Source organism: Aquila chrysaetos, chromosome 18 (genome assembly GCF_900496995.4).
Source record: "Aquila chrysaetos chrysaetos chromosome 18, bAquChr1.4, whole genome shotgun sequence".
Classification (NCBI taxonomy): domain Eukaryota; kingdom Metazoa; phylum Chordata; class Aves; order Accipitriformes; family Accipitridae; genus Aquila; species Aquila chrysaetos.
The window spans coordinates 26,443,121-26,469,593 of record NC_044021.1 but is presented as its reverse complement, the minus strand read 5'-3'; the positions used below and the strand labels follow the sequence as shown (position 1 = coordinate 26,469,593).

At 41.4% G+C, this 26,473-nt stretch overlaps 1 protein-coding gene across 1 annotated transcript; it reads right to left on the bottom strand.

Annotated features, from left to right (window-relative positions):
• Positions 1–16: 16 nt before the first annotated feature.
• PLEKHG4B (pleckstrin homology and RhoGEF domain containing G4B) lies at positions 17–15,849 on the bottom strand. The gene is given in 11 exon segments (XM_030041585.2): positions 17–70; positions 3,541–3,647; positions 3,650–3,724; positions 3,727–3,748; positions 4,551–4,629; positions 4,631–4,697; positions 4,700–4,718; positions 5,290–5,523; positions 5,632–5,717; positions 14,058–14,314; positions 15,728–15,849. Coding segments are annotated over 11 exon segments (1,122 nt in total).
• Positions 15,850–26,473: the final 10,624 nt, after the last annotated feature.

Sequence of the window (26,473 nt, the reverse complement as noted above, 5' to 3'; positions counted from 1 at the left end):
CATAGGCTCCCCATGTTCAACCGAGGCGAATTTTGGCACCCACTGGCCATGTGTGCTGAAATCCGTTCCTCTGCAAATATACAAATACCGGGATTTTCCGAAGAGCATCGGGTTGGTGTACGGCAAGGCCATCGTTGCCTCTGTGGGGACGCCCACATAAAGCTGGCACCTACCGACTGCTGGGCTGAGTTCGCGGAACAAGACAGATTGGTGTAGTCTTAAATCATAGGTTAAGATAGTTCTGATTTATCTCGTAGTGGGTTTTTTGTATTTTAATTTGTGTGCCTTGTGTGTTGCAATGTGTTTAGGAATTAATTGATGGATCAAGTAAGGCTGTGTTGATTAACAAAAAACAAAAAAGGGGGAATTGTGGACACATGTTTAGCTAACATCGGCCGCAAGAGCATTCCAGAGGCCTTTAGAAGACCTTGAACAGAATAAACAAGAAGACTAAAAAAGAAAGACGCCAATTAGAAGAACACAGGTGCGCATTCCACGATAAAGGGAACTTGGCACAAAGAACCTCAATTCGGCAGTTTATCTTGACCAATTAGACTGAGACAAGTTTCGCGTGTTTTAATTGGTATAACCAATTATGTCCTATGTTTATGCGCGTGTACAGAGTTAGTATAACCAATTATATCTTATGTTTATGCGCGTGTACAGTGTTGATATAACCTATCATATTTTATGCTTGTGCGCGTGTACAGTGACTTTGCAGAATTTGTGACTATAAGTATGTGTGTGTTTTAGCAATAAAGTGTCATCTGTTGTCTGCTCTCAAGATTACAGGCGTCCGTCTACTTCAATCTCCTCATCAGTGTTCAAGACATTACTTTCCTCTGGTCAGCTAATTTGAATTCCAAAGCAGAAATCATCATCTTCATCTGATCAAAAGTAATACCCAAGAGTTAGACATACTGTAGGGACTTACTTACACTTTGTATTTGTACTAAAACTGCTACCCAGAGGTAGTGATACCTCCTGGATGTTACACAAGCAGTCTTTTGAAAACTGAAGGACCTGCACACCAACAAACCTCTCAACTATACCTCAAAAATATTTTGGTGCTGCCAATAAAGTAGAAAAGAGAGGGTGGTATGTATTTGCCTGGCTTCATGCCTGGAAAAGTAAGTGCAAAATTTCCTGAAATCCCTTCTGCAAATAAAGAACAGAGGCATTTTCTTGTGAGGGTAGAGAGAGATAAGATGTGGCACAACCAAATATGAAGGGCCAATGAAAAGCCGCAAGACTGGCAAGTCCCAAAGCAACAGCATTTTTTTTAAATGAGAGAAAAAATGCCAAGCGCGTTCATCCAGCATGTATATCCACTGTGAGGTGGTGGAGACCTACAGAAAAACAGTACTAGATTCAACAAAGCTATAAGGTAATACCCCATACTACCAGAACTTAGAAGGATTTACCTGATTTGTCCTGTAGCTAAAAATTTTCACAGGACAGAAGAAAGAAAAGAAAGAGGCACCAGCATTAGCAACATATCTGTACAATATCTCTTTGAATATATTTACTTCTTTCACTGCAGTTTCAAGTTTATTGTTGTTTTCCCACTGGAATTTTTTCTCTTCTTGTGAACAAAGAATTTTAAAGTCAGCTGCCAGCAGAACAGCAAAGCGAAATGGAAAAACAAAACAGAAACTGCTATGATTTCATTATTTTTGCATGTTGCTGCGCTGGCTTTAGTGAATCTTCTTGCACCTATCTTCACCCTTTCTTCTGCTCCTTCAATTTACTTTTTGTGTTATACCCTTCAGAAGCAAACAAGGTACAGAAAATTCTCATCTAAGAAAGATGGTATATCTGCAAGATTCTATTCTTGAACCTGCAGCATTTAGCAAACACTTTTCAGTGGGCTCTGGTTCAGAAATGGTTAAATTTAAAAATAAATCTTAACTTATCTTCAAAATAACCTGGAGGAATCTAAAAAATATTTTTCAGCATTAATTTTATGGTCACCTTCACTGTACATGGATGCTGTAACACAGGTCACCGAAAGGTATACAGTCACTGCTTTGGTTTCAGTCAGCATGCACAAAAATGTCTTTGCATCTGCTTTATTGACAGATCAGAAAAGAAGTTGCAAATTAGTCAGATAAAGCAGTGACAACCTGTAGTGGTGAAAACAGATGTGATCATTTTAAAAATGTGGAATAGGCAAGTAACAATTTGTAGTGAATTTCAGTTTTAAACGACAGGACACAGGCTAACAAAAATTAGTTGGCTAAAGTATGTTGCAAAACTTTTACAATCACTTAGAAAACTTTGTAGAATTTTACAATTCTACATTTTCTACACTCGCCTTTCCAGGGAACTTAAAGGAGTCTTCTGTTAAGGTTTCTACAAAGGAAGAATCTTAGGATTCTACAGAGATTTCTAAGTGATCATCCTTAATATAACAATTAATTAAAAAACCCTAGAGAATAATGTGCCTAGAGAACAAGGATCATGAAACCCTGCTTGATGTGTAACATTTATGAAGAGATGCTATGCTGATAAGGTAAGACGACTAATATAAACTAAATATTGCCCTTGACTATTTTCAGAGAAGTATTTGTCCAGCAAGTTTCAGCACCTTCAGATCACTTCTTAAATATTCTTCTTTTCCTAAGTGAAACATTTAACTGCTAATTAACAGTTTATTTCCAGAAATGTTATACACTTTTTTATTCCTTATAGAGAAGGCTTAAAACTCAAGAAACATTTTGTGTCCCATTTCCCTGTTTAAGGCTTTTGTGTTTAAGGGAGGAGAAGAGAAAAGGCTGAATTTTTAAAGTTTGATTTTTGCCTTATTTTTTTTCTAATAGACAGTATGCATGACTGCAGAACAGACAGGATCACCAATACTATATAGTGAGAATGAAAATAAGAGGGAGGTTATTTCTAAAATCATGGTGACATCTCACAACGTGGCTAAATCAACAGAAAATTAGTCTGTGAATCAAAGAAGTACTGATTTACTGAGGGTCAGATAAGCAGCAATACTAACGTGTGGAGGGTGGCAGAAGAGTGAAGGAGAAGCTATAGCAGACCACTGAGGCTCCCTTTTCCTTTCCAGGGAAGGAAGTGCTAAACCAGCATGGTTATCTTGTCTAATCTCACTCTCAAAACTGATATTTAAAATCTCTGACTTTCAGCTAACAGGGGGAAGTCTCTCCCTTTCATATCTGAGATCACCTATACCAGGAAAGAACAAGCCTTCACATATGTCTGAAGTTCAGGTACTTCCCTGACTTTTGCCAGCCCATACATTTTTCTCTCCAAAATAAATCTTCATCAGACAACATAGAACCAAATAAAAGATAACAGATCAATTTATGGTCCTGCAGCTTGCATATAAAGCACATACAACCAAATTCCTTAACAAGCATCACTCCTTCGTGTGGAAGTACTAAGCTTCTACTTTACACACTTGCTGTTTTCCGGTGTGTCTTGCTTAACCTGAAGATTTCTGTTGGCTTAAGATGCGTAAGATCTATTTCACTCTGGTAGGGGTCAGCCTGCCTGCCCAGAACAAGAAATTACCAACTGAAACATCTTTACTGACTGCATACCTTGATTCCTTAGAGCCTGTCTCCAAAGAAACTTTCCTACAATATCAGTCCATGTAATTTTAATTTCTGCTGAGTTTGCTGAAGGATGTATGTGTCCTGGGATGATCTTCTCCTTTGAAACCAGATTTCAAACCTCAGACCACTATCTCCAACATCTCTGTCATTCCACTCTGTGCTGTCTGAAAGATACAAAACGATTTGCTGTTTACTACAAACAGAGCAAACTAATTTCTACATGTCATACATCTTAACTGAGAGAGTTCGACATCTTGATTTCTTGGTTATGAACCTGCAAGTGCTTCCAGCTGGAGACTTGTTTTCACAAGAGTCAGCAGTTTGTGTCTGTCTTGTATGATTTCCTTCTAAAGAGTGCAAGGACACAGCAGTGTTGCTGCTAGAAGATAGCATGCATCCTCTAACGATCAGAGGATTGAAGTGAATTCAGTTAAACTGAGTCTATAACACAGGAGGTAGTAGTTGAATCACTATTCAGCTTCTACCAGTTGAAGACACACCAGCTGTCATCGCATGTGCAAGGTGAACTCCGGTTATGGCTCTAATTCTAGGGCTACAGAAGTTTAAACATCGTATCGGTATTTTGGCAATCCACAAACAACAGTGGACATGTCTGTATTCTCAATCCAAGTGACTGCAAATTAGAACTTCATATATTCACCCCTTGTTGTCCAAATAGTAAGACTCTTAAGCATTTTGTGTTTCTTACGCACTTATGACATAGCAAAACAGAATATCCATATTTTGCTTATTCAGACCATCTCCAAACTTTGAAAAAAAACAGCTTAAAATCTTTTCCCTAGAAAATAATAGTAAAAAATAATTTGTAATGTAATTTACAGCTAGATGCTGGTTCATTCTCCCAATAGTGCTAAAGAGAGCACATTCCTGTTCAGGGAAGGCTACTGAGAAAGGAGCATTGAGCATTATATAATTTTCCTAACAGGACAACAGGATTTAATTTACCTTGAATGACTGTTTGTACACATAGATGTCATATCCCCCATTAATCTTTCTTGTTTTGCTAAGCAAGGTAAGATCTTCAGAGGAAGACATACCTCAAATACTTCTTTCTTCCACAGCAAACAATAAACTCATCCTGACATTGCAGCTCCCTTGTTCTTTCAAATTAACCTGTTGAGAGAAAATGACAAAGTTCTGACAGATAAGAGAAGGCTGCATTGATTTCATCATGTCTAAGGAAGGAGGAGGGGAGAGTATGTCTACTCCAGAGCTGAAAGTAAGCTAAGCTACAGGGAAACATGGCATAACATTCTGAGAACATGTCGCTCTGGGTGCACAGCTGCATGTGTACTGCTGATTAAAAACAGAGCAAAGTGAATCTGCTGGAACCACTTTCAGATCTATCAGATAACTGAAAGGTTCAGGTATCTCTTCATCATGCTCACATGCAATTCCAGAGCCAAACAGCATGTCTAGGCCCGCTGCTGCACACATGTCCTACAAGCAGAAGCATTTTAGGATAGGCATAGCTTCCCCCTACACACTGTTTTCTAAATTATGGTGTACAGCACTGGGCACTCCAGGATTTTGTTCCATAACTAAGTCTTACAAGCTCCAGAGCAGGACAAATCATAGGTGTTAAAGCACTCCTTTCTGTTTCTTTTGGTGACATGCTATTTTGGACATAAACCATGGCAGGAAAGTCAAGTGAAAAGCAAAGTAGCAGTGGAGAAATGCTTGCGTCACATCCTTCAATAGCATCCATAGCAAGCAGGTCGTTTCCATGCCGTAGCTGGAATTTCACCATCTCCTCAGCAGTCCTCAGATCACTGAGTTTCTGCTCCTGGGCTTTTGTGCACTCCTTGATCATATCCTTCAGTAAAAGTGCATACTTGCTCATTCTTTGAATGGGCTTCAACAAATACGAGGCCAAATCCATCTCTAGCACCCAGCTTCTGTTGCTTATTTGGCAGAACTAGCAGAAATGGGTAAGTGCTGCTAAGCTATGTTCCCTAAACAACTATAAAATCAACAAGTAATGATCACACAATTTACATGAAGTGAGGAAGTAGACCGTAATTACTTTAAAGAAGGCATTTCCATGGCTGGGTAGCAAGGCATCTGATTGTGGCTTGTTCGTGCTGTACAACGCATACATGCCAATCTGTTCTTCCTAAAAAAACCAGAGAAGATGCTGTTAGTCCTTGCTACTTCTGTCCTAATCAGTTCCTTTCTACCATTTGATTTATTCCAGTTAGAAGAAGCAAAAAAAAAAAATTGTCTGCATATAGATTTAGGGACGTTGTTTCTAAACTGTAGCTGTACTGATGTTTTATCCAGCCAGACATTAGCAGGACAACCAAGGACTACATATGTAGGGAACTTAATTTTCTATAGGCATCAACCTTTCCAGATCCAACACTCTGTAAAACCAGGCAGTTGCAGTCATAGGTATTTCATTTTTTCAGATCAAAAGCTAATACAATATCAAAATTCTTAACCAGCATAGTTGCTCTTAAAAGAGTACTAGCATCCTATCTACCTGATCTAATTTCTTTAATATAAGTACAGAAAATTCATATGAGAATGGGCTAATGTCTCATAGCAGTAACAACCTGCAGGAGTTATAAGGAGTTCAGCTACCGAATGCAGCACAGACAGAAACACGGACACTTCCCTGCAGTAGTCCCCTGGAGAGAAGATGGGATCATGCCCAAATTAAGGGCTACTAAACTTTAACAGAAGGCTCTTTTAAGCTCCCTAGAAAGGAGAAAGAATGAGAGAGAAAAAGAGACAGCTTGCCCAACATCCAGCAGGATCATGGGAAACTCTCTTGTCATCTGCTTAGAACATTGAATGAAAAAAAACGCTTGAAATGTTTGTCCCCCCATCTTGGGAAACACATCAGTATCTTCCTACCTTTAAACTAAAAATGTTCAAATATATCATCCAAAGGTAAATAAACAGATCTTCCTTTCGTAAAACAACCTGAGCAATGAAATACAGCAAGAAGGGTTTGCTTTCAAGAGACAAACACAAGCAGTTTATTATCTTCCATCATCCGTTTTTTATCTATTGTGAATCCAGCCGACACTGTTGTGCCCTAAAGGTATTTGCAAGACTGACGCATAGCTACTTGATTAGAGAATACAATCATGAAAAATCAAAGCAAAGGATTATAGTCCTTTTCAAATAAAAAGCACAACATTTTCTGGCATCTTTCAGATCTCTAACTTCCTATGTATACTTCATTTCTCCCTCCTCCCATTAAGAAACAACTAAAGGAGAAAAACATCATCAAAAGGTAAAGCAAAAATCTTACCTCCCCACTCAGAAATAATTTTTTTTGTTTTTTAAATCCAGATTGTCTAAGAATAATTAAAGAGAAATTTAGTTTTAAAAACTGGTTCTGACCTGTGATGATTAGCTCCTGCATCAGCATTTTTACTCACTCACATCATTAGAGGAAACCTCTCCATTGCTCCCAATTACACTAAAGGATTGTATTCTTGTCTCCCTGACCCCTATTTTGTCATCCTAGCAGAAGAACATACCAACTATTAATGCTAATGAAATCGTCTAATGAGAAAATACCATGGCTTATCTGAGCGGGGAACAGATTGCTTCAAGGCCAAAATTCAAGCATTTTTTCCATAATAGTCCAAATACAAGAAGCATTCTTTACACTGATGGTCCTGTAGGCAGCTTCAGGAAATCACTCCTATGACAGGGCACATTTTAGCCGCTTTAAGGGCAGAAAGCATTACCCCACTCCTGATCCCAGGATAAATGACTGTTCACTCTCTGCTTAGAGACTTGCTGAGTAGTGAGACATGACTGTCTGCAATAGTTGAAAAAAAACTTGATCACAGTAGGTAGATGGGAAGATACAATTTGGAAATGTCATGCAGCAGAAAAGCCTATTCTGGTTCCCTCTCCTGGCACTCACCAAACAACAAGTTCTCTGGGACAGCCATCCAGTCAGCTCTGAAGACCAGCAGTGTTATGAAGTAGTCACTGCTTATACTCACCACAACACATTACCTGAAATCAACCATCCTACGCAGACACTGACTTTCCTCCTGTCACAAGCAGAAAAACTGAGAAGAGGCATAGAACAACTCTCCTCATAGCTACTTACCAAGCATGAGCTAAGGAAGGATATGGGGAAAACAGTGTTACAAAATGTTGAAAAATAAGAAGGCAGGACAAGAGTGACATTGCCCATGTCATCAAATTGAGAAGACCTTAGCAATTTCCTATGCCTGATGAAGTCTCACCATCTGCCTTTCTTGTTTCCCCTGTGCTCACAGAATGTTTGAGTGACTGTTAAGAACTGCCAAACATTTTTGTTGGATATGCTTGAATATCTTTTGCATAAGACAATATGAAGAAAATGAGTTTATCTCACTGCTCTGGAGACAAGAGGAGTCAAGGACTTGAAATCACTTTTACTTTATCTTGGAGGTATCCAGGAGTTAGCTGGTTTAGCTCTGAATTGACCACCATTATCTCGTATATATCTTATCCTTAAGAAGATTACTCCAGAAGACACAAAAGTCCAAAGAAAAATTTGAACTTGTTGCAGAAGGAAAACTTGATCTTGCAGCACATTTGAAGGATCTGCAGTTCATTTTTCAGAATAAAAACATTCTTCAACATTTTATAAAACAGAATGGATTTTAAAAGGTCAGGCTTTCAGTCTGAATCCCCCTCACTTCTGTGCAAAGCAGTCGTAGAGTTCACCTCAGCTGTGAGAAGCCTCCTAGTCAAGAACCTCACTAAAATTGATACCTTCTGGTCAGCAGAAACCTATTAACTTTTTCAGACATCAAGGTAGTAGTCCAGACATCCTGGAGAAAGCAATGGAGTGCATATTTAAGAGGAAAAATCAAAACAGGCCAAAAATTAAGCTAGAGAGACAACCATAGCCACAGCACAGCAACTTTGTCAATTAAAACAACCACTTAAACTCAACATTTACATAAAGTGGGTTGAAGCCAAACCTTTAATTGAGAATTCTCTCCTGTGTTTAATATTATAAGGAGAAAAACTTGGCTTGTTGCCAGTCTTAGAAGCCCTGGTACTAGATGATTAGAAAGAGGCACAAAGTGTGGAAAGAGGAAAGGATCGTGTGTTTTTCTTTTGGTGGCAAATACAGTGTAATGAGAGCCTCCAATCTACCCAAACACCATGCTCTCAAATAGCAGGGTTGTGAACAGTACCTACAACTCCATCTTCTTTGTCAAAGGGCCTGGTTCCTTCATCAACTGAAGCTGTAACACCCAACCACTCCAGTTATTTCAGAAGGTGCTACAGTTTGTAACATTATCTTGTAGCAACAGAGTGAATGAGAATTCATGACATCACAAAAGAGGCCATTAAACCCTTTGTGTGGGTTCAGTGCCAGTTTCTGCAGATTCGGCAGTAACAGGTTTTGCTTCGATCCACTTTCTTTAAAAAAGAAAAAAATAATTGGGTGCAAGATGTGTAGATAGGAGAGAGTTGTCAACATTAAGGCCAGCATTTCAGCAAGGCAAGAAATGTTTTCAGATAAATGACTAAATTGTTGCCCATGTCGCTCTCCTGAAAAAGAAAAGTGTTGGCACTGTTCAATCTTAAGCACGTACAACTCAAAGTTAACTGTCTTCTGCAAAGGAAAATCTTAAGATTTCAGCTTAAAAAGTCAAACTGGCTGTTTCAGAACATTCATATAGCTAGTAGGCAAACAATCAATCACCACTTCTTCCTAACAGAGTAACCATAATTGTACTAAGAGCTAAAATAATTTTCTTCTTTAATCCAAGCTGGAAGTGAGAAAAAGCACTATATGCAAAATACTGAAACGATGTATCCAAGGCATGAGCCTTTAATGCAAATGAATACCATCAGCCATCACTCTGACCAGTCCTTTAAACAAAGCACAAACTACAGAATTGGGCAAGGCTTCACCCAAAAGCTTCTTGAAAGTGCTTTGGGGAAGTCAGCAAATGCTTGCCATGCAAACTAGCATATCTGCTGTAAATATTACAGTGGGCTGAAACCAGCTACCACAGGTCATTTACAGTTCCTCCAGATTCTGTCATAAATAGAATGTGCCTTTTCCTTCAGATCATCTAGAAAAGGTGTGATTATGCTTCCAGGTGACAAATAGGAAGAAGTATGCCATTAAGGATAATTTCAGGATTGATATCTCAGAAAGAGGCACAACAGTGATTTTTCCAAACAGCTTAACGAAAGGCTATTCCAATTCTGTTCCTCTGCATCATGCACTGATGATGTAGAAGAAGAACCAGAAATTGAAACTCACTTCTTTGTCAGTTCACCACAAGAGTTTTTTAGTTTTGCACATGGCCTTCAAGGCATCCTGATATCAGAAGAGAAAGAGATTTTTTTTCTGGCCTAGTCATCATGAGAAAAATGAAGTAACAACTGAATTTCCAGATGAGATAATTCAAACAAAAAAAGTTTCATTTTTCATACCAGCTACTTATTTCAAAACAAATGTAGTCTCAGTTACTAGGCAGTTCTTTTCCCTAACAGTACTTATGCAGATTTATTTGGACAAACCAAACAGAATACCACATAAAAGTTGATGCGTTGTTTTCATCTACAGCCTCATTATGCTCTTTCATGTAATGCCACCTGAATACAGGCGTATAATGGCAGACAATAACTTCAAAACATGCTAGAGGAAACATATTAAAGTGAAGTGGATTCAGAAAGAAAAGGGGAAAAAAAACCCTAAACATGCAACCTGAAGTCACTAGGTTTAATCCAAGACCATTTTAATGACATAAGAAGGTGGGCAACTATTTACACAAGAAAAATAAAATAGAACCCCAAGATCACATTTTTGGTAAAGATGCATATAAATTTCCGTTTATTGTGTAATGCGCATCACTAGAGATTTTCAAACCTTGACTAGACAGGGCCCTGTGCAACATGATCTAGCTTTGAGATTTGCCCTCCTCTGAGGAGAACGTTGGTTTAGGACCCTCAGAGGTCCCTTCCAATCTAAAATGTTCTATGATTGCATGATTCCACACTTTCATTTTCAGATTTGTGTGACCCACTGAAATGACAGTCTAGAAAGCTGCAATCTGGCAAGAAAATGTTGTTATATGAGATGAGATGGCTTTTACATTTTCCAGTTGGTCTTTGTAATGACATGAAAATAATTTATCTTCATAAAAAACTCATTTCCAGAAACTATCTTGCAAAGCTCAAACACACAGCTAAGGAAAACAAGACCTTTATGCTCCTACCACAGTCAAAACACTGTAAAAGCAAACAGCAAGTAGACCAGCCCTTACATCCTTAGCCAGGCATTTCTATATGAAAAACTATGCAGCTTCAACAGTCTGTCTAACCTTGTAAGGGTCTCACAAATTCCGGCTGTGCCTACCCTAACAGACAAATGCTGACGAATTCATTCTTCCTAACTCTTACAGCCTGAAAGTATTTGTAAAATAGACTCCAAATTCAAGGATCTCTGTACGTGCTTTGTTACACAGTCAAACGTTTAGGAAATGCTTAGCAAATGACTCAAATGCTTAGCAAATGACTCAAATGCTTAGCAAAGGACTGATAAAGTCACATGCATTAACCTAGATGCTATCTGTATTACTGGCTGATAAAGAAGCGGAGTTGTGTGTTGAAGCAGATGACCCCAAGAGGCCCCTTCCAACCTTTCTGTGGTTAACAGGAGCATTGTACGGCTCACTGACAGAGCTAGGAGGAGACTTGGGAGACATCGTTCTTGGGAGACACCATTCTTGGGAGACAGCATCATAACTGTCATGTTCTGAATTTAAGTGCTCACTTTCTCACGATTCTCTAAGCATAATTATTTAATTGATTTGTAAGTATAGCTAACTTTAAGAAAGTGTACTTGTGGTGGGTTAATCTTGGCTCTTGGCTGGCTGCCCTCTCACTCCCTCTCCTCAACAGGACAGGGGCAGAAAATAAGATGAAAAAGCTTGTGGGCTGAGATAAAGACAGGGACATCACTTACCAAGTACCGTCATGGTCAAAACAGACTTGGCTTGGGGAAAATGAATTTAATTTATTGCCAATTAAAAATAAAGTAGGATGGTGAGAAATAGACAAAACTAAAAACACCTTCCCCCACCCACTCCTTCTTCCTAGGCTCCACTTCACTCCTTCATTCCTGACTTCTAGCTCTTCCGACCTTGAGTGACACAGGGGAGGATGGGGAATGGAGGGTTGTGGTCAGTCCGTAACAGTTTGTCTCTTCCTCTTCACACTTCTCCCCTGCTCCAGCATGGGGTGCCTCCATGGGATACAGTCCTTCACAAACTCTTCTAGCATGGGCTCTCCATGGGCTGCAGTTCTTCAAGAACTGCACCGGTGTGGGTCTTTTCCACACTGGTAGTCATTCAGGAAAAGACTGATCCAGCGTGGGTGCCCCACAGGCCACAGTTCCTGCCAGGAGATTGCTCCTCTGTGGGCTCTCCATGGGCTGCAGCTTTCTTTAGGGCACATGGCCCTGCTCCGGCGTGGGGTCCTCTCTCCCTGGGCTGGAGGTGGAGATCTGCTCCACCGTGGACCTCCCTGGGCTGCAGGGGGACAGCCTGCCTCACCATGGTCTTCCCCACGGGCTGCAGGGGAATCTCTGCTCCAGCGCCTGGAGCATCTCCTCCCCCTCCTTCTTCACTGACCTTGGGGTCTGCAGGGTTGTTTCTCCCACTTTTTCTCACTCCTCTCTCACAGCTGCTGCACAGTGTTTTTTTACCCTTTCTTAAATATTTTAACAGAGAGGCACCACCAACGCTGCTGATGGGCTCAGCTTTGGCCAACAGCAGGTCCATCTTGGACCTGGCTGGAACAGGCTCTGTCCAACATGGGGGCAGCTCCTGGTCTTTTCTCACAGAGGCCACCCCTGCAGCACACACTCCCAATACCAAAATGTTGCCATGTAAGCCCAATACAGTACTATTAACATGTAAATGCAAATTTAGGGAGAAAGGAGGAATAAATCCACCTATCAGAATAATGTAACCAATCCTATCTTTCTTCCTGCACATAATTGCAACACTGGTTGTTAAAGTCTTCTTTCATGCAGAAAATTTAATATATAGCTACCACTGGACAGATAAATATGAGGCTATGGAACAGAATTTAATCTAATCCATGTTCCTATTTACGCCATTTATATCTGGCTCTGATTCAAGTATGCAGGCAATTCCTATTCAAATTTGCATACCTGTTTAAAATAGCGTTGTAACTCTCATGATCCCCTTTTTTGCTCCATAGCAAGACAAAGTCAGGAAGAAGAAAAAAAGAGTGACACGATATTTAAAACAGCAAAATATTTAGTATCTGATTTTACTTTCTCCAAGTACCTTTGAATCAGCTTTCATTTTCTGAAAAACATTCTTGTGCTTAAGCATGAGTTAAGCTGAGAGGAAGATGGAGAAAGAACCATTTACCAAATATGCCCAAATCATAGGTAGGCTGTAAGACCAGCTTCAGTCTTAAAACTGTATATATAAAAACCATATCCGTATCATACCTCCCACTCTTTTCCAATTAAAAATCTATTGCATTTAGCACACATCCAGAGCAGACGCATAAAAAAGTCCCCGGCTATATGATGCTTTGTCCGTTAGGAACAAGTAACCATGGTCAGAAGTTACATTTAGTAAGTTCGCAGAGTGGTAGAACATCTTGAGTTGGAAGGGACCCGTAAGGATCATCGAGTCCAACACCCTGCTCTTTGCAGGCCTGCCTAAACCGCCTGTCAGGCTCGCAGTTCTCAGCTAGCCTCCTAACACCAGCTTGTGACGGAAAAGGTTGCACCGTTATGTACTCCGTTTCATAAAAAGGACAAGAACTCGGTGTCAGGGCCCCGACTGCCCTGACCAGCGTCTCCTGGAAGCTCTACCACACCCTCCGCCCGTGGGCCCGGCGGCTCCGTCCAGGCTCCATCCTGGGCCCTGGCTCCCTCACTGCCGGGCGGCCGTGCCCCCACACGCCTTTGTGCCTCCAGCCCCGTCGACGGGGACCCCGACCTCCTGGCCAGGTCTGGACCTGCCTCCCACTACGGAGGAGGCCTGACGGTCCGGGCCCTTGACTGACGCCGGCCGCCATCCCTGGGCCTGCCCTCCTCCCTTGCTTGGATGCTGCGGGCCGGGCCCTGGCTGGTGACACGCTTGTCCTACCCGCCTTAGTAATGTCCGCTTGCTCCCCCGTTCCTTCGGCGGCAGCAGATGGCCTTCACTGCTCCCTGAAATTTCCTGAAATCGGAAATACGGAAGGCAGATTACTTCGTCGCTAACACATCATGAGATTTAAACACGTTGGGCAGGTAGCTTTAAAATAATTGGCAGGCACAGGACCCTAGAGGTAACACAGACTGATGGACAACAGCATAAATTTGTCACAGGTTGAGGCCTGCAATTCAGATGACACAGCAGGCAGCAGAAGCTGTTGTTCACTCAAAATGTCAGACGAGAAGAACACATCCCCCTTTGATAATGAGACCTAGGTGTTTGAGAAAGCAGTGGCTGACAGAGAGTAGGAAATCTCTGCAGTGCTCCAGCTCTTTCAGAAAGCGTCGGCTGTGGAAATCAGGGAGTTTCTCGAGGTTCCCAAAGATAATGCTCTTCTTCCCTCACAAACCCTGAGGTAAATAATTTTTTTCTATTTCTGGAAAATAGTTGTTGATGATATATCCTAAGGATCTAACATACGCCCTTTCTGTCGTGATCATCTCATCCATTATAAGCTGTACTTTATTGCTGAAAGACAATTGTTTTAAAGCACTGACAGGTTATTACAAGGTCTAAACAATGAACTCTTTCTGCTTGCACGCTTTATGCATCTCTACACATATCTGATGAAAAATCACCTGCTCAGCCACCTAAGAGTTCTTTTCTCTTGTCAGTTACAACTTTATGATCTACCTAAATGCAGGTGTTTTTCACAGACAAAACAGAGGACTGAAGCTGATCTTATGAAAACTAATTATCAAAAAAAAGGAAGAAAGCAAAATGCTTGAATGTGGCTAAGGATACCATTCCATGTCAAACACCTCACTACTGCATACACAAAAGTGAATTTATTTCATTCTTGCATTTAAAATGGGAAGCAGAACTGAATTTCTGGGATGACAAACTATCATGCAGTCAAGTTTTCATGATTTTCCCTAACCAGCATATCATCTAACACTGAGAAAGATGTTGTTAAGATTAAAGTATGTGATCTTTCTCAAACAAAGACACACTTTCAGAAAAACAACTTTTGGCTGAAGACTGTGCAGAAAAAAGCTAAGAACCAGGCAAAATGAAGGATGGTGGTGGAAAGGATCGTGTGATTTTTAGTGTACCAGATACTTAACAAGACTGAAACAAACCACATTTCATGGAGAAGACAAAATTTTCCTTGGAAAATGAAGTTGAGAAATATAAAGAAATTAAAATAAACTTTCTTTAACACTGAGGTTTTCATTTTCTGGGAATCAAAACTATTCTAAGTCCTGGTTATACAAAGCAGAGAAAAATTATTTCAGTATTCTTGTATTGTTTCTGCTTTCCTCATAATAACAAGTCTTCAATAATTTAAACTTATAACACCTTAAAAAAAAAAAAACAAACCCCAAAAGGTTTTGGACCAATAATACAGGCACATACTTTAATCTTAACAATAATAAATAGATTTTAAAAAACTACAAGAATATTCATTATAACAGAAATTGCTGTTTGGTAAACCTCCAATTACAAATGCGGAGTATTTACTATTGTTCTAAGATGTAGTTGAGACAAATATCAGGAAGCAAAGGCACACATATTTACACAGCTAATTTATTTTATTTTTTAATATAAGTCTTAGAGAGATCAACTATCTGTCTAATCAGTATTTCTTGTTCAATGGAAGAAATACTCTATAACTTAATCTGATAATTTACTCAGAATTTTTAATTTTGAATCTGACTTCTATTTTTATGGTCAGGAAAATACCAATACCCATTCCATGCCCAATGTTTGAAGGTCCCACCCCCCATTGCTCTCAGTGTAGTTTTCAGGAGTCCATTGTACCATTCAATTTTCCTGTAGGCTGGTGCACGATAGGGAATGTGACATACCCACTCAATGCCATGCTCTTTGGCCCAAGTATCTATGAGGTTGTTTCGGAAGTTAGTCCCATTGTCTGACTCAACTCTTTCTGGGGTGCCATATTCCCGCAAGGCTTGCTTCTCAAGGCCCAGGTTAGCGTTCCAGGCAGTGGTATGGGACATGCGATATGTTTCCAGCCACCTGGTTGTTACTTCCACCATTGTAAGCACATGGCGCTTGCCTCGGCAAGTTTGAGGGAGTGTGATATAGTCAATCTACCAGGCCTCCCCATATTTATGTTTCAGCTATCATCCTCCATACCACAGAGGCTTTAACCGCTTGGCTTGCTTGATTGCAGCACATTTCACATTCATGAATAGCCTGTGTGATAGTGTCTATGGACAAGTCCACCCCTCGATCACAAGATGTATGTTGCATCTCTTTCTTGATGGCCTGAGGTGTCATGGGCCCACCGAGCTATAAATAATTCACCCTTATGTTGCCAGTCCAAATCCACCTGAGCCCCTTCAATCTTAGCAGCCTGATCCACCTTCTGGTTGTTTTGATATTCTTCAGTGGCCCAACCCTTGGTTACATGAGCATATACATGACGTACTTTTATAACCAGCTTCTTTAGCTGGGCAGCAATATCTTGCCACAATGGGGCAGCCCAGATGGGTTCACTTCTGCGCTGCCAGTTGCTCTGCTTCCATTGCTGTAACCACCCCCACAGGGTATTTGCCACCATCCACGAGTCAGTATAAAGATAGAGCACTGGCCACTTTTCTCAATCAGCATTATCTAAAGCCAGCTGGATGGCTTTCACTTCTGCAAACTAGCTCGATTCACCTTCTCTTTCAACAGCTTCTGTGATTTATATAGGACTCCATACAGCAGCCTTCCACCTCTGATGTTGTCCCACAATGCGACAAGACCCATCAGTGAACAGGGCATATTGCTTCTCATTTTCTGGCAGTTTATTACATGGTGGGGGTTCTTCAGCATGTGTCACCCTCCTCTGGCGACATTCCAAAATCTTTGCCTTCTGGCCAGTCCATGATCAATTCCAAAATTCCTGGGTGACTGGGGTTTCCTATGCAAGCTCTTTGTGTGATCAGTGCCACCCGCTTACTCCATGTGGCATCAGTTGCATGATGTGAGAGGAGACCCTCTCTTTGAACATTCAGCCCAGCACTGGCAGTCGGGGTGCTAAGAGGAGCTGTGTTTCAGTACCAACCACTTCTGAGGCAGCTCGAACTCCTTCATTTGCTGCCAATATCTCTTTTTCAGTTGGAGTATAGCGAGCCTTGGAGCCTCGATATCCCTGACTCCAAAACCCCAGCTGTCAGCCTCAGGTCTACCCTGGTGCTTTTTGCCAGAGACTCCAGGTAGGGCCATTCTCCCCGGCTGCAGCATGGAGCACATTTTTAACATCTTGTCCTGCCCGGACTGGCCCAAGGGCTACTGCATGAACAATCTCCCGTTTAATTGGTTCAAAGGCTTGTCATTATTCAGGGCCCCATTTGAAATCATTTTTCTTCTGAGTGAGTCACTTGACAGAGAAGGCTTATAATCAGACTGTAATTTGGAATATGCATTCTCCAAAACCCCACAATCCCTAAGAAAGCTTCTGTCTCCTTTTTGCTAGTTGGTGGAGACATGCTATTTTGTTGATCACATCCATCCATTGACATCTGATGACGCCCGTCTTGCCATTTTATTCCTAAAAACTGGATCTCCTGTGCAGGTCCCTTGACCTTACTTTGGTTTATGGCAAAACTGGCTTCCAGAAGGATTTGGACAATTTTCTTCCCTTTCTCAGAAGCTTCTTTTGCTGTGTAGCCCCATATGATGACATCATCAATGTACTGTAAGAGTTCTGGAGCTTCACCCTTTTCCAGTGCAGTCTGGATCAGTCCATGGCAAATGGTGGGGCTGTGTTTTCACCCCCAGGGCAGTTGATTCCAGGTGTACTGGACACCCTTCCAAGTGAAAGCGAAGTGTAGCTGGCACTCTGCTGCCAGAGGGATTGAGAAAAACACATCAGCAATGTCAGTTGTGGTGTACCACTTGGCTGTTTTTGTCTCCAGTTCATATTGAAGTTCTAACATATCCGGCATGGCAGCACTCAGCGGTGGTGTGACTTCATTCAGGCCACGATAGTCAACTGTTAGTCTCCACTCTCCATTAGACTTTCATACTGGCCATATGGGGCTGTTAAAGGGTGAGCGAGTTTTCCTGATCACCTCTTGGCTCTCCAGTCGACAACTCAGCTTATGGATGGGAATCAGAGAGTCTTGGTGCGATATTGCTGCTGGTGCACCATCGTGGTAGCAATTGGCAGCTGTTGTTGTTCAGCCCTCAGCAACCCCACAACAGAAGGGTCCTCCGAGAGACCGGGCAAGGTGGACAGCTGTTCAGTTTCCTCCATCTCGGAGGCAGCTATACCAAAAGCCCACTGGTACCCTTTTGGGTCCTTGAAATACCCTCTCCTGAGGTAGTCTATGCCAAGGATGCACGGGGCCTCTGGGCCAGTCACAATGGGGTGTTCATGCCACTCATTCCCCGTTAGACTCACTTCAGCTTCCAATACAGTTAGCTGGTGGGATGCCCCGTCACACCAGAAATACAGATGGGTTCTGCCCCTTTATAGCTTGATGGCCCTAGGGTACATTGTGCACCGGTGTCCACTAGAGCCTTATACTCCTGTGGGTCAAACGTGCCAGGCCATCGAATCCACACAGTCCAATAAACTCGGTTGTCCCTTTTCTCCACCTGGCAGGAGGCAGGGCACATCTAATCCAGGTCATAGTATTCATTACTCACTGTTTGTAAATGTGAATCAAAAGTCCCTTCAACAGGATCAGAAATGAGATCAGCCCTCTACTCTGTCTGGGAAATTGCCTGCTGGAAACTGGAGCAGCATTTTTCCAGGAGGAACCCTCTTTTGTGGTTGTTTTTTCGTCACAACTCATGTGTCTGTGCATCTAGGGTCGAGGTAGGTTTTCCATCCTACTTCCTCATGTCCTCACCATGGTCACACAGGTAAAACCACAGGGTACCCCACGGTGTGTACCTTCTGTCATCTCCTCTCTCTTGAGCAGAGGAATGCTCACTCCTAATAGCTGAGATAGGGGCCTGTACCGCTGGGGAGTAGGACATATCCTCTCCGAATTGCTGGAACTCCCAGGACAGCTTCTCCACAGCCGAGATGCAAGCCCGTAGGGAGGAAGAGAGATTTCCTTCATGTTGCCAGAGTCGGCCAGCCACTTCATCCACCGTTTGTCCCTCGCCTTCTTTCCAGGACATCACTGCCAATGAGTTGGCATACAACACTGGTGCACTTAGTAGAAACTTCCTCCACATGGATTGTGTGCATTGGATTTCATCTGGATCTGTGGGTAACTGCTCATTATCCGGATCATTATAAATCACCTCCAGCGTGACTAATTCCCTCAGGTACTGGATACCTCTCTCCATAGTGGTCCACTTGCCTGGGTGACATGTAACATCTTCCTTGAAGGGGTACCTTTCCTTCACACCTGACAGAAGTCACCTCCAGACGCTGAGGACTTGTGTCTTTTTTCCAATTGCTTTGTCAATGCCCCCTTACCTAGAAAAGGATCCCAGCTGCTTGGCTTCCCTACCCTGTAATTCCAAACTACTGGCCCTGTTATCCCAGCATTGGAGCAGCCAAGTAACAATGTGCTCGCCTGGATGGTGGCTGAAATCCTTCTGCATATCCCACAGCTCACTCAGGGATAGGGATCTGGTGATTATCTCTGGCTCTGTCTCTTCCTCCTGTCCTTGTGATGACCCTGGTTCACCTTCGTTCCTCACTAAAGGAACTGATTTTTTTGTGTGTGTTCCTTCCTCTGTTTAGAGGCGACTGACACCGGCCCAGGCTGGTTCTCTGGTTCAGCTGCAGCACCTGGCGCCAGGGTTGGGGTAGCTGCAGTGCTTGTCACGAGGGTTGGAATAGCCACAGTGCCTGTCGGTCTGTTTTCTCTCCCTTCCCCCTGAGGGTGCTGCATAGTATCCAGCAGTGTTTGGTAGATACTGGCCAGGGCCCAGCACAGTGCGGTAAGTTGTGCCTCTTTGGAATAGCCACAGAATTTTTCTTTCAACTATTCTATCACTTTATCAGGTCCTGTAGCTGTTTGGGAGTCAAGTTCCAAACCATCGGAGGTGAGTTCTCTAGATACCTGCCCATATTCTCGCACATGCCATGCCACCCATGACTATCCAGTTTGGGGCAGATCTCTGGGTAATATTCTTTAAAAAAAAAATTTTGTAGCCCTAAACAAGACCTGAAACACATTCAGTAGACATAGCAATAACAGCATGCTGGCTTGAGCATCCCAAGGATATTCAAAATTCTCAAAAGCTGCTGTAATTAGCCTGAAGGAGAAAGGGGAGGTGGAAAAGGGGGAGAAAGTATCCCCGGCGTGTCTTCCCCACAGATTGGGTGCGATTACTAATAAATTCCGATAGAAGGCGCGCGAGGTACGGGAATGATACCAATGCCGCATACAAACACCAGTTTAACTTCACGACCAGTGATGTAACCATGTTCTAAGTCGACATTGCCCGGTACAGCAAAATGATCCCTCGCCCAGAGGTGATAAACATCACCGCAGGGAATACATAGTGCATGTAAGAACTTACATACCACCACCATGTGAACAAATGAACCAGCACTGTGACCAGTGACTAGCTAACATACGAAACGCATATAACAAATTTGTTTTAACACACTCTCTTCAGATCTGTCGTTATCTCAACCCTTCGTGCCCCATGCTGGGTGCCAAAAGGGACTGTCGTGGTTTAACCCCAGCCAGCAACTAAGCATTGCCCAGCCACTCGCTCACTCCTCCCCAGTGGGATGGGGAGAGAATCGGAACTAAAAAGAGGTAGAACCTTGTGGGTTGAGATAAGGACAGTTTACTGGGGCAACACAAGGACAGAAGAAACAATAATAACAATAGTACTAATAAAAGAATAGACTAAGCGAGTGATGCACAATGGAATTGCTCACCACCTGGAACCCGAGGCTCAGCCCCTTCCCAAGCTGCAATTCCACCCACCCCACAGCCTGTCCCCCAGTTATATACTGAGCATGACATCGTACGGTATCGAATATCCCCTTGGCTAGTTCAGGTCAGCTCTCCTGGCTGTGCTCCCTCTCAGCTTCTTCTGTAAATTAACTCTATCCCAGCCAAACCCAGGACACTAGCAGTCAGCATTTCAGTGTATAGATCTGGTAGTTTATGATATGTAAAGTACATAGCTATTATACAAAGTTTTTGTAGTCTCCACTAGCTCATCAGCTCCTAAATTCACAAGTGCTTGATTCACTGGAGAAAAACTTAACCACTTTATATATGACTTTTTCAAGAGGTCTTTCTTGCTCTAGAAGAAACCTTTATGTAGGACAATTCATTTTTAAAGTTTCATTTTGCAGGCTTTGGAAAGATATCTGAGGTATAGGAAGGCAAGCAAAGTAGTTAGAGAAAGATGTGATTAATTTTTATGGATTTCACTGCAGAAAGGGAAAGAAGGCATAGTTACTTATCCGATATATTTCAGGAATCAGTTCAATGATGAATCTAACACAAACCTTCTTCCACTGATACTTTTGGGTGTTCTATTTGTCCTGTGCAATGTGTTTTTACAGCAGACCTACCTATGTTCTGGTATGAGACTTTACAATCATCACACAGTTGATGCTCCCTAACACATCCCTGTCTCATACATTTTGTAGCTCAGCATAGTGGCCTCATTCCTCTGTGATAGGATGAGAGGAAATGGCCTCAAGTTGTGCCAGGGAAGGTTTAAATTGGATATTAGAAAAAATTTCTTCACCAAAAGGGTTGTCAGGCATTAGAACAGGCTGCCCAGGGAAGTGGTTGAGTCACCATCCCTGGAGGTATTTAAAAGAGGTGTAGATGTGGTGCTTAGGGACATAGTTTAGTGGTGGACTTGGTAGTGTTAGGTTTACAGTTGGACTCGATAATCTTAAGGGTCTTTTCCAAACTAAATGATTCTAAGATTCTGGGATTCTATGATCACAGAATGCCTGAATAGCCTCATTAAGCCAAGAAATGTAGGCAGTGTTCAGTGGATTAAATTTAGGGTTGTACTTTACCTGTCAGTTTGATCCGGCTTTTAAACTTTTCAAAGAAAGTGGGAGTTTGCTGGAGTGATGTTATAGTATTACTGAAACACTCATCTGAAATGGCTAATGAACTAAGTCATAATTGCTATTTTGTAAAGATGCCATTGTTCTTTATGCATGTCAGGTGATGGACAGAATAAGCTAATTAAAAGCAGAAACCAGTTACTGGAAGTGCTGTGACCATGATGTGTTGGTGCAAGTAACTCTACTTATCTTGATAATCACAGCAACTCAAAAATACTGCTTGTCACAGACAAAACCTGATCAATTCACAGATTTTAAATCATATGATGTTTGAAGAGGTTTCTTGATGTATTAATGATATGTAGTTAACCAGCAGCCAGTGAACTATTCATGCAGGTTTGATATCAGTAAGTGTCTAATACTAGACACTAACAAAATGCACATCTACTTCTAATTTCTGAACACCTCCTATAGCTAATTCTAAAAAATTCCAGCCCAGACACATACTTTTGAAATTACATGCTTCCCTTCTTCCACAGAACAGGGGTTACCAGCACACAAACCCTCTTCTGGGAGCATGGGTTCCCCCACTTTCGCGAGCGAGCTGTTGGAGGTGTGGGTGACCTAGCTTTATGTGTACCCACGTGTTCCCCATAAGCTGCTAATCTGCATGCTGGTAAGAGAACATCCCACGCTGTCACACGCATACACACGAGGTGTGATTCTCTACTTGGTGCATCCTATTGTGTCAGTCCAGATGCAGGTTAATCCTGGCATCAGACAGGGACAAAGCTTAGCAGAGGTCCTGCTGTTGGTGGAACAGTTTCTGGCACTGTTAAAACTGGGTTTTAACTGTCTGGTCCTTTCTGCTCCAAGGTCTATCCCCATTATTACAAACCTTCATGCTTCTTTTATGCTTCTTTATGATCTTATCCCTTCTTTGGTCCAAAAGTCTCTTGGTAATTCTCTGGTTACTGTTCAATCTGGTTGATGGTTATCTTCCTCTTTAGCCTTATTATTTTGAGGCAAATAGCCTTTCAGACTGAGTGTCCCATTCACCTGCACTATTTCCACCCACATTCCCATCGATCAGCTGTTATTTTGCCAGTGGTGGGCTGTATGACTGCTCAAGCATGTGCAGCGTATGATGTCTGTAATATCAGAATAAATATATAATTTTATTATATTTACTTAGCCCTTAATAAGAAAAATTAGAAAACCTTTGTGATTTTAGAACTTTTTTTTCCCCAGTCTATAATTAAACTGTTAGATGATGAAATAATAATAATTTCATCTTCACACACACAAAGGAGCACAGAGGGACAACGATAGTCAGGAAACCCCTATAACCTAAGTAGAGAAACCGGAGCACTCTGGCTCCTTCCAGGGCTGTCACAGGAGGACAGTCAGCTCCGTTGTGTGTGGTGAAAGCCATCAAGATGAGTCAACTGGATAGTCTCGCCGATCACCTTACAGACCAAGAAGGGTTACTGCCTATGAGATGCTGGGCAAGAGCATCTTGGGATTCTGCAAGATATTTTACAAGATGTTTTGAAGCGTAACCAAAGACAAGGAAAGGGGGAGATCAAGGTGTTTGGGGGTTGAACAAGTGTAAGAAGATAGAGGGATAAGGGTATTTAAGGGACTGGTTGTGTGCAAGCAGATTGCTGGTCAGTTTGCTTTTCTGGCTATGCCCTGCGCCTGATCACTGCCGTCTACTGTCTTCTTATTAAAATCCATTTCTATTTTCCTGGGTGAAGGTCTCTCTATTCTATATAAAAGTGTGTATACGGAGGTCAAAGTGCCAGCAGCTGGAGTCAGACCACAGCTCACAGACGCCTGTGTGTCAGTGGTGCCAGCAACAGGAGATGAGAAATACACGTGCAGCCTCTCTACTGGTTCAGGCTGAGCACAGGGACCTACTGCAGCCTTGTCTCTACTGGGCTCCTGGATTTGGCAACTCCAAACTGAAACGTTAATTCATCAAAATAGCACAAATCTTACTGTGAACTGGTTAAAATCCACAAGCTACTTTTGGCAAAGTAGGACTCTAAAGCCAGCCTTTTCTTATTTAAAAATTGGAATTAGTGATTTTAAGAGCATGTAGGAATGTAGATTCATCAGAATAGTGTTAACACTTCGAAGAGATCAGACACTGTTGGTTGCAAACACAGAGCAAATTGATTTATCTGTTTTGATTTAAGCTTTCATTGCCTTTGCAGTAGAACTGCATTTAATCCTGGCCATCATTTTCACCAGGGATGGACTAATTTAAGCTTGAAAATTCAGAACAGTAGAAGAATCCCTATGTCAGATTTGTTATTCTACTAAAATTTGAACTATTAAAGAAATATGCAAAAATACCTGGTCTAGCAAATTCATACCATGGAAAGGAAAGCTAAGACTTAAAAAATTACATATTTTCATTGTTTAATTAATTTCACATAGTTCTATCTTCCCTTTATAATGAACAGATAAGCTTTTATATTTTAACCTCCAGTTGGAAGCTATCAGATCTATAGTAATGTTCTGAGACAGTAAGTATAGAATAGCAAGTTTTGTAATCATCACATTGTTTCTTGATACAATCCATGTACCTTACTGCGGATACTTAAGAGCATCACTTTCAGTTCTTTGTTACAGCTTCTGTGAAATTTTTTCTCACAGCCTGAGTTGTCAATCCAGGATTACTTGTAACTACACTAATTGGTATTTCTACTGCTTTTACACTGAAGGAAATGTCAGTATTAACACATCAGCTAAAATTGTGCATTATAGGGTTAACCTTTGGAAATATGTATGTGTGGGTAGGAATTAAGCTTTGGTTATTAGACAGGTGATATAGGTGTCTTTTGCACATATCTACATTATCTTCCTTTGAGGTCAGCTTTACCCATTTCAGTCTTCATTGTTTCTATCATCTTGAACATTCACATGCACATACTCAGCCCACTTTTTTTTTTTTCCCCCATTCTTAGCTACTTACATCTTAGCAGTACTAAGGTGATCCTTCTGTTTCAGCTTTTCTTCATCTCTGTTTTCAGTCATGAATACAGCTATACTGCCTTTTGGGATTCCTTTTATGCATATACATGCATGCTTCCTGAAAGCACACTGCTGAATTCAGCAATAGGTCTGAAAAGCTTCTTCCCTTGTTGATAACACTCGGAGGATCACCCTGTAAAATAAACTATAAATACCTCCTCCAGCCAGTAGGGTTTTGTGTTTATCACTTCGCTTTTCTAAAACTTCACTGAAACTGGTGAAACCATTTCTAAGACTGGTCTGATCTTTGCTTCTGTGGTGTTATTTGGTGTACTGTAGGACTGACTGACTTCTTCCTTTCTTTACAGGACACTTCACAGTTTAATATAATAAGTGACTTGCAGATGCAGGAACCTAGAATTACTGTGACACAAAACAGATAACAGCATGACAGAAAAAAAAAAGAAACAACAACAAAAAACCCCCAATAAGAAAAACCATATGTTTTCATTTGACTAAAACTGGAATTCAGTTTTCTTACAAAGCAGAATAACTTCTTGGCATCAGCAGAAGTATGTAAGGACTAAGATTGCAGTGAAACAGTACTAATAACTACCTTTCTAAATAATTGAATCAGACAGAAGTTAAATGGCTTACCATTATTGATGACATTCTGCACTTCTAGGGTGTAATGTTTTTCATTAAAGGTGAGGTACAACTCACCTTTATAATGTCATAGTCAAAAGGATTTGAGCTAATGAAAGGAGTTCTTAAAATAAAGCAATTTTTTGTTTTTAAACTTGAAATGTGAGATAAAATCCCACTTTAAATCAAGGATACATACTATGTTTGCAGTTATGAGTTTATGGCTCAATAGAACTATTATGTAAATTCTAAAACCAACTAAAACTTAAGTCAGGCTTTTCATAGCAACACAGTCATTTAAGAAAAAGTACAAACCCCTGATACAGAAGTAGAATGCTAATCCAGGAAAGTTTGAGAAACTTGTACTGTGCTAGTTTATCAATTCCCATGAATTAAGGAAGATTTTATCACTGTTATCAAAGAAAACACCTTTCCTTTTGCTGACATTAGTGATCTGCTTTCAAGCTAATTAGTATTCACATCTGTGATTGATAGTGAGAAAATCTGAAGAGGAATACACTGAAACAGCATATAAGTGAAATTATTAAGTAATAATGAAAATGAACACTTTGTTCATTGCAACTGTGATATTTCTCTTTTAAAGCAAGAAGAAAAGTTACTATAGGTGAAGAACATGAATTTGCTGTCCACATAATTTCAGAATATGCTTTCAACTTCAATTTATGTGCATGTTCAGCTTACACTTTGCAGTTGCGGTACTTGCTTTTGTCATCTATGAGCATGTTGCTCTTTGGGCTTTGTTGCTTTTTGCTTCCATTCTTCTCAGGCTTTCTTTGGACTTTCATTCTACTGCATCAGCAATGCTTTTAATTCCCTCTGGACACATTGATGGTAGGTCTTCTATTGATACTGACATGATTCCTCAGTCCAGCAGAGTGGTAGGTGCTCTTACAATAACTTTATAACCGCTCCTCCTAGGGTTTTGAAGACTTACTTCCCCTGCAGAGCAGTGCTGCAGCTCAAGGTTCCTGTTCTGAGGAGTTCGCTGTCAGGCTCACTGGAGTTGTCAGGCCTGTTCCACTTCTCTGTTCAGCACTTTCAGCCCACAGGCA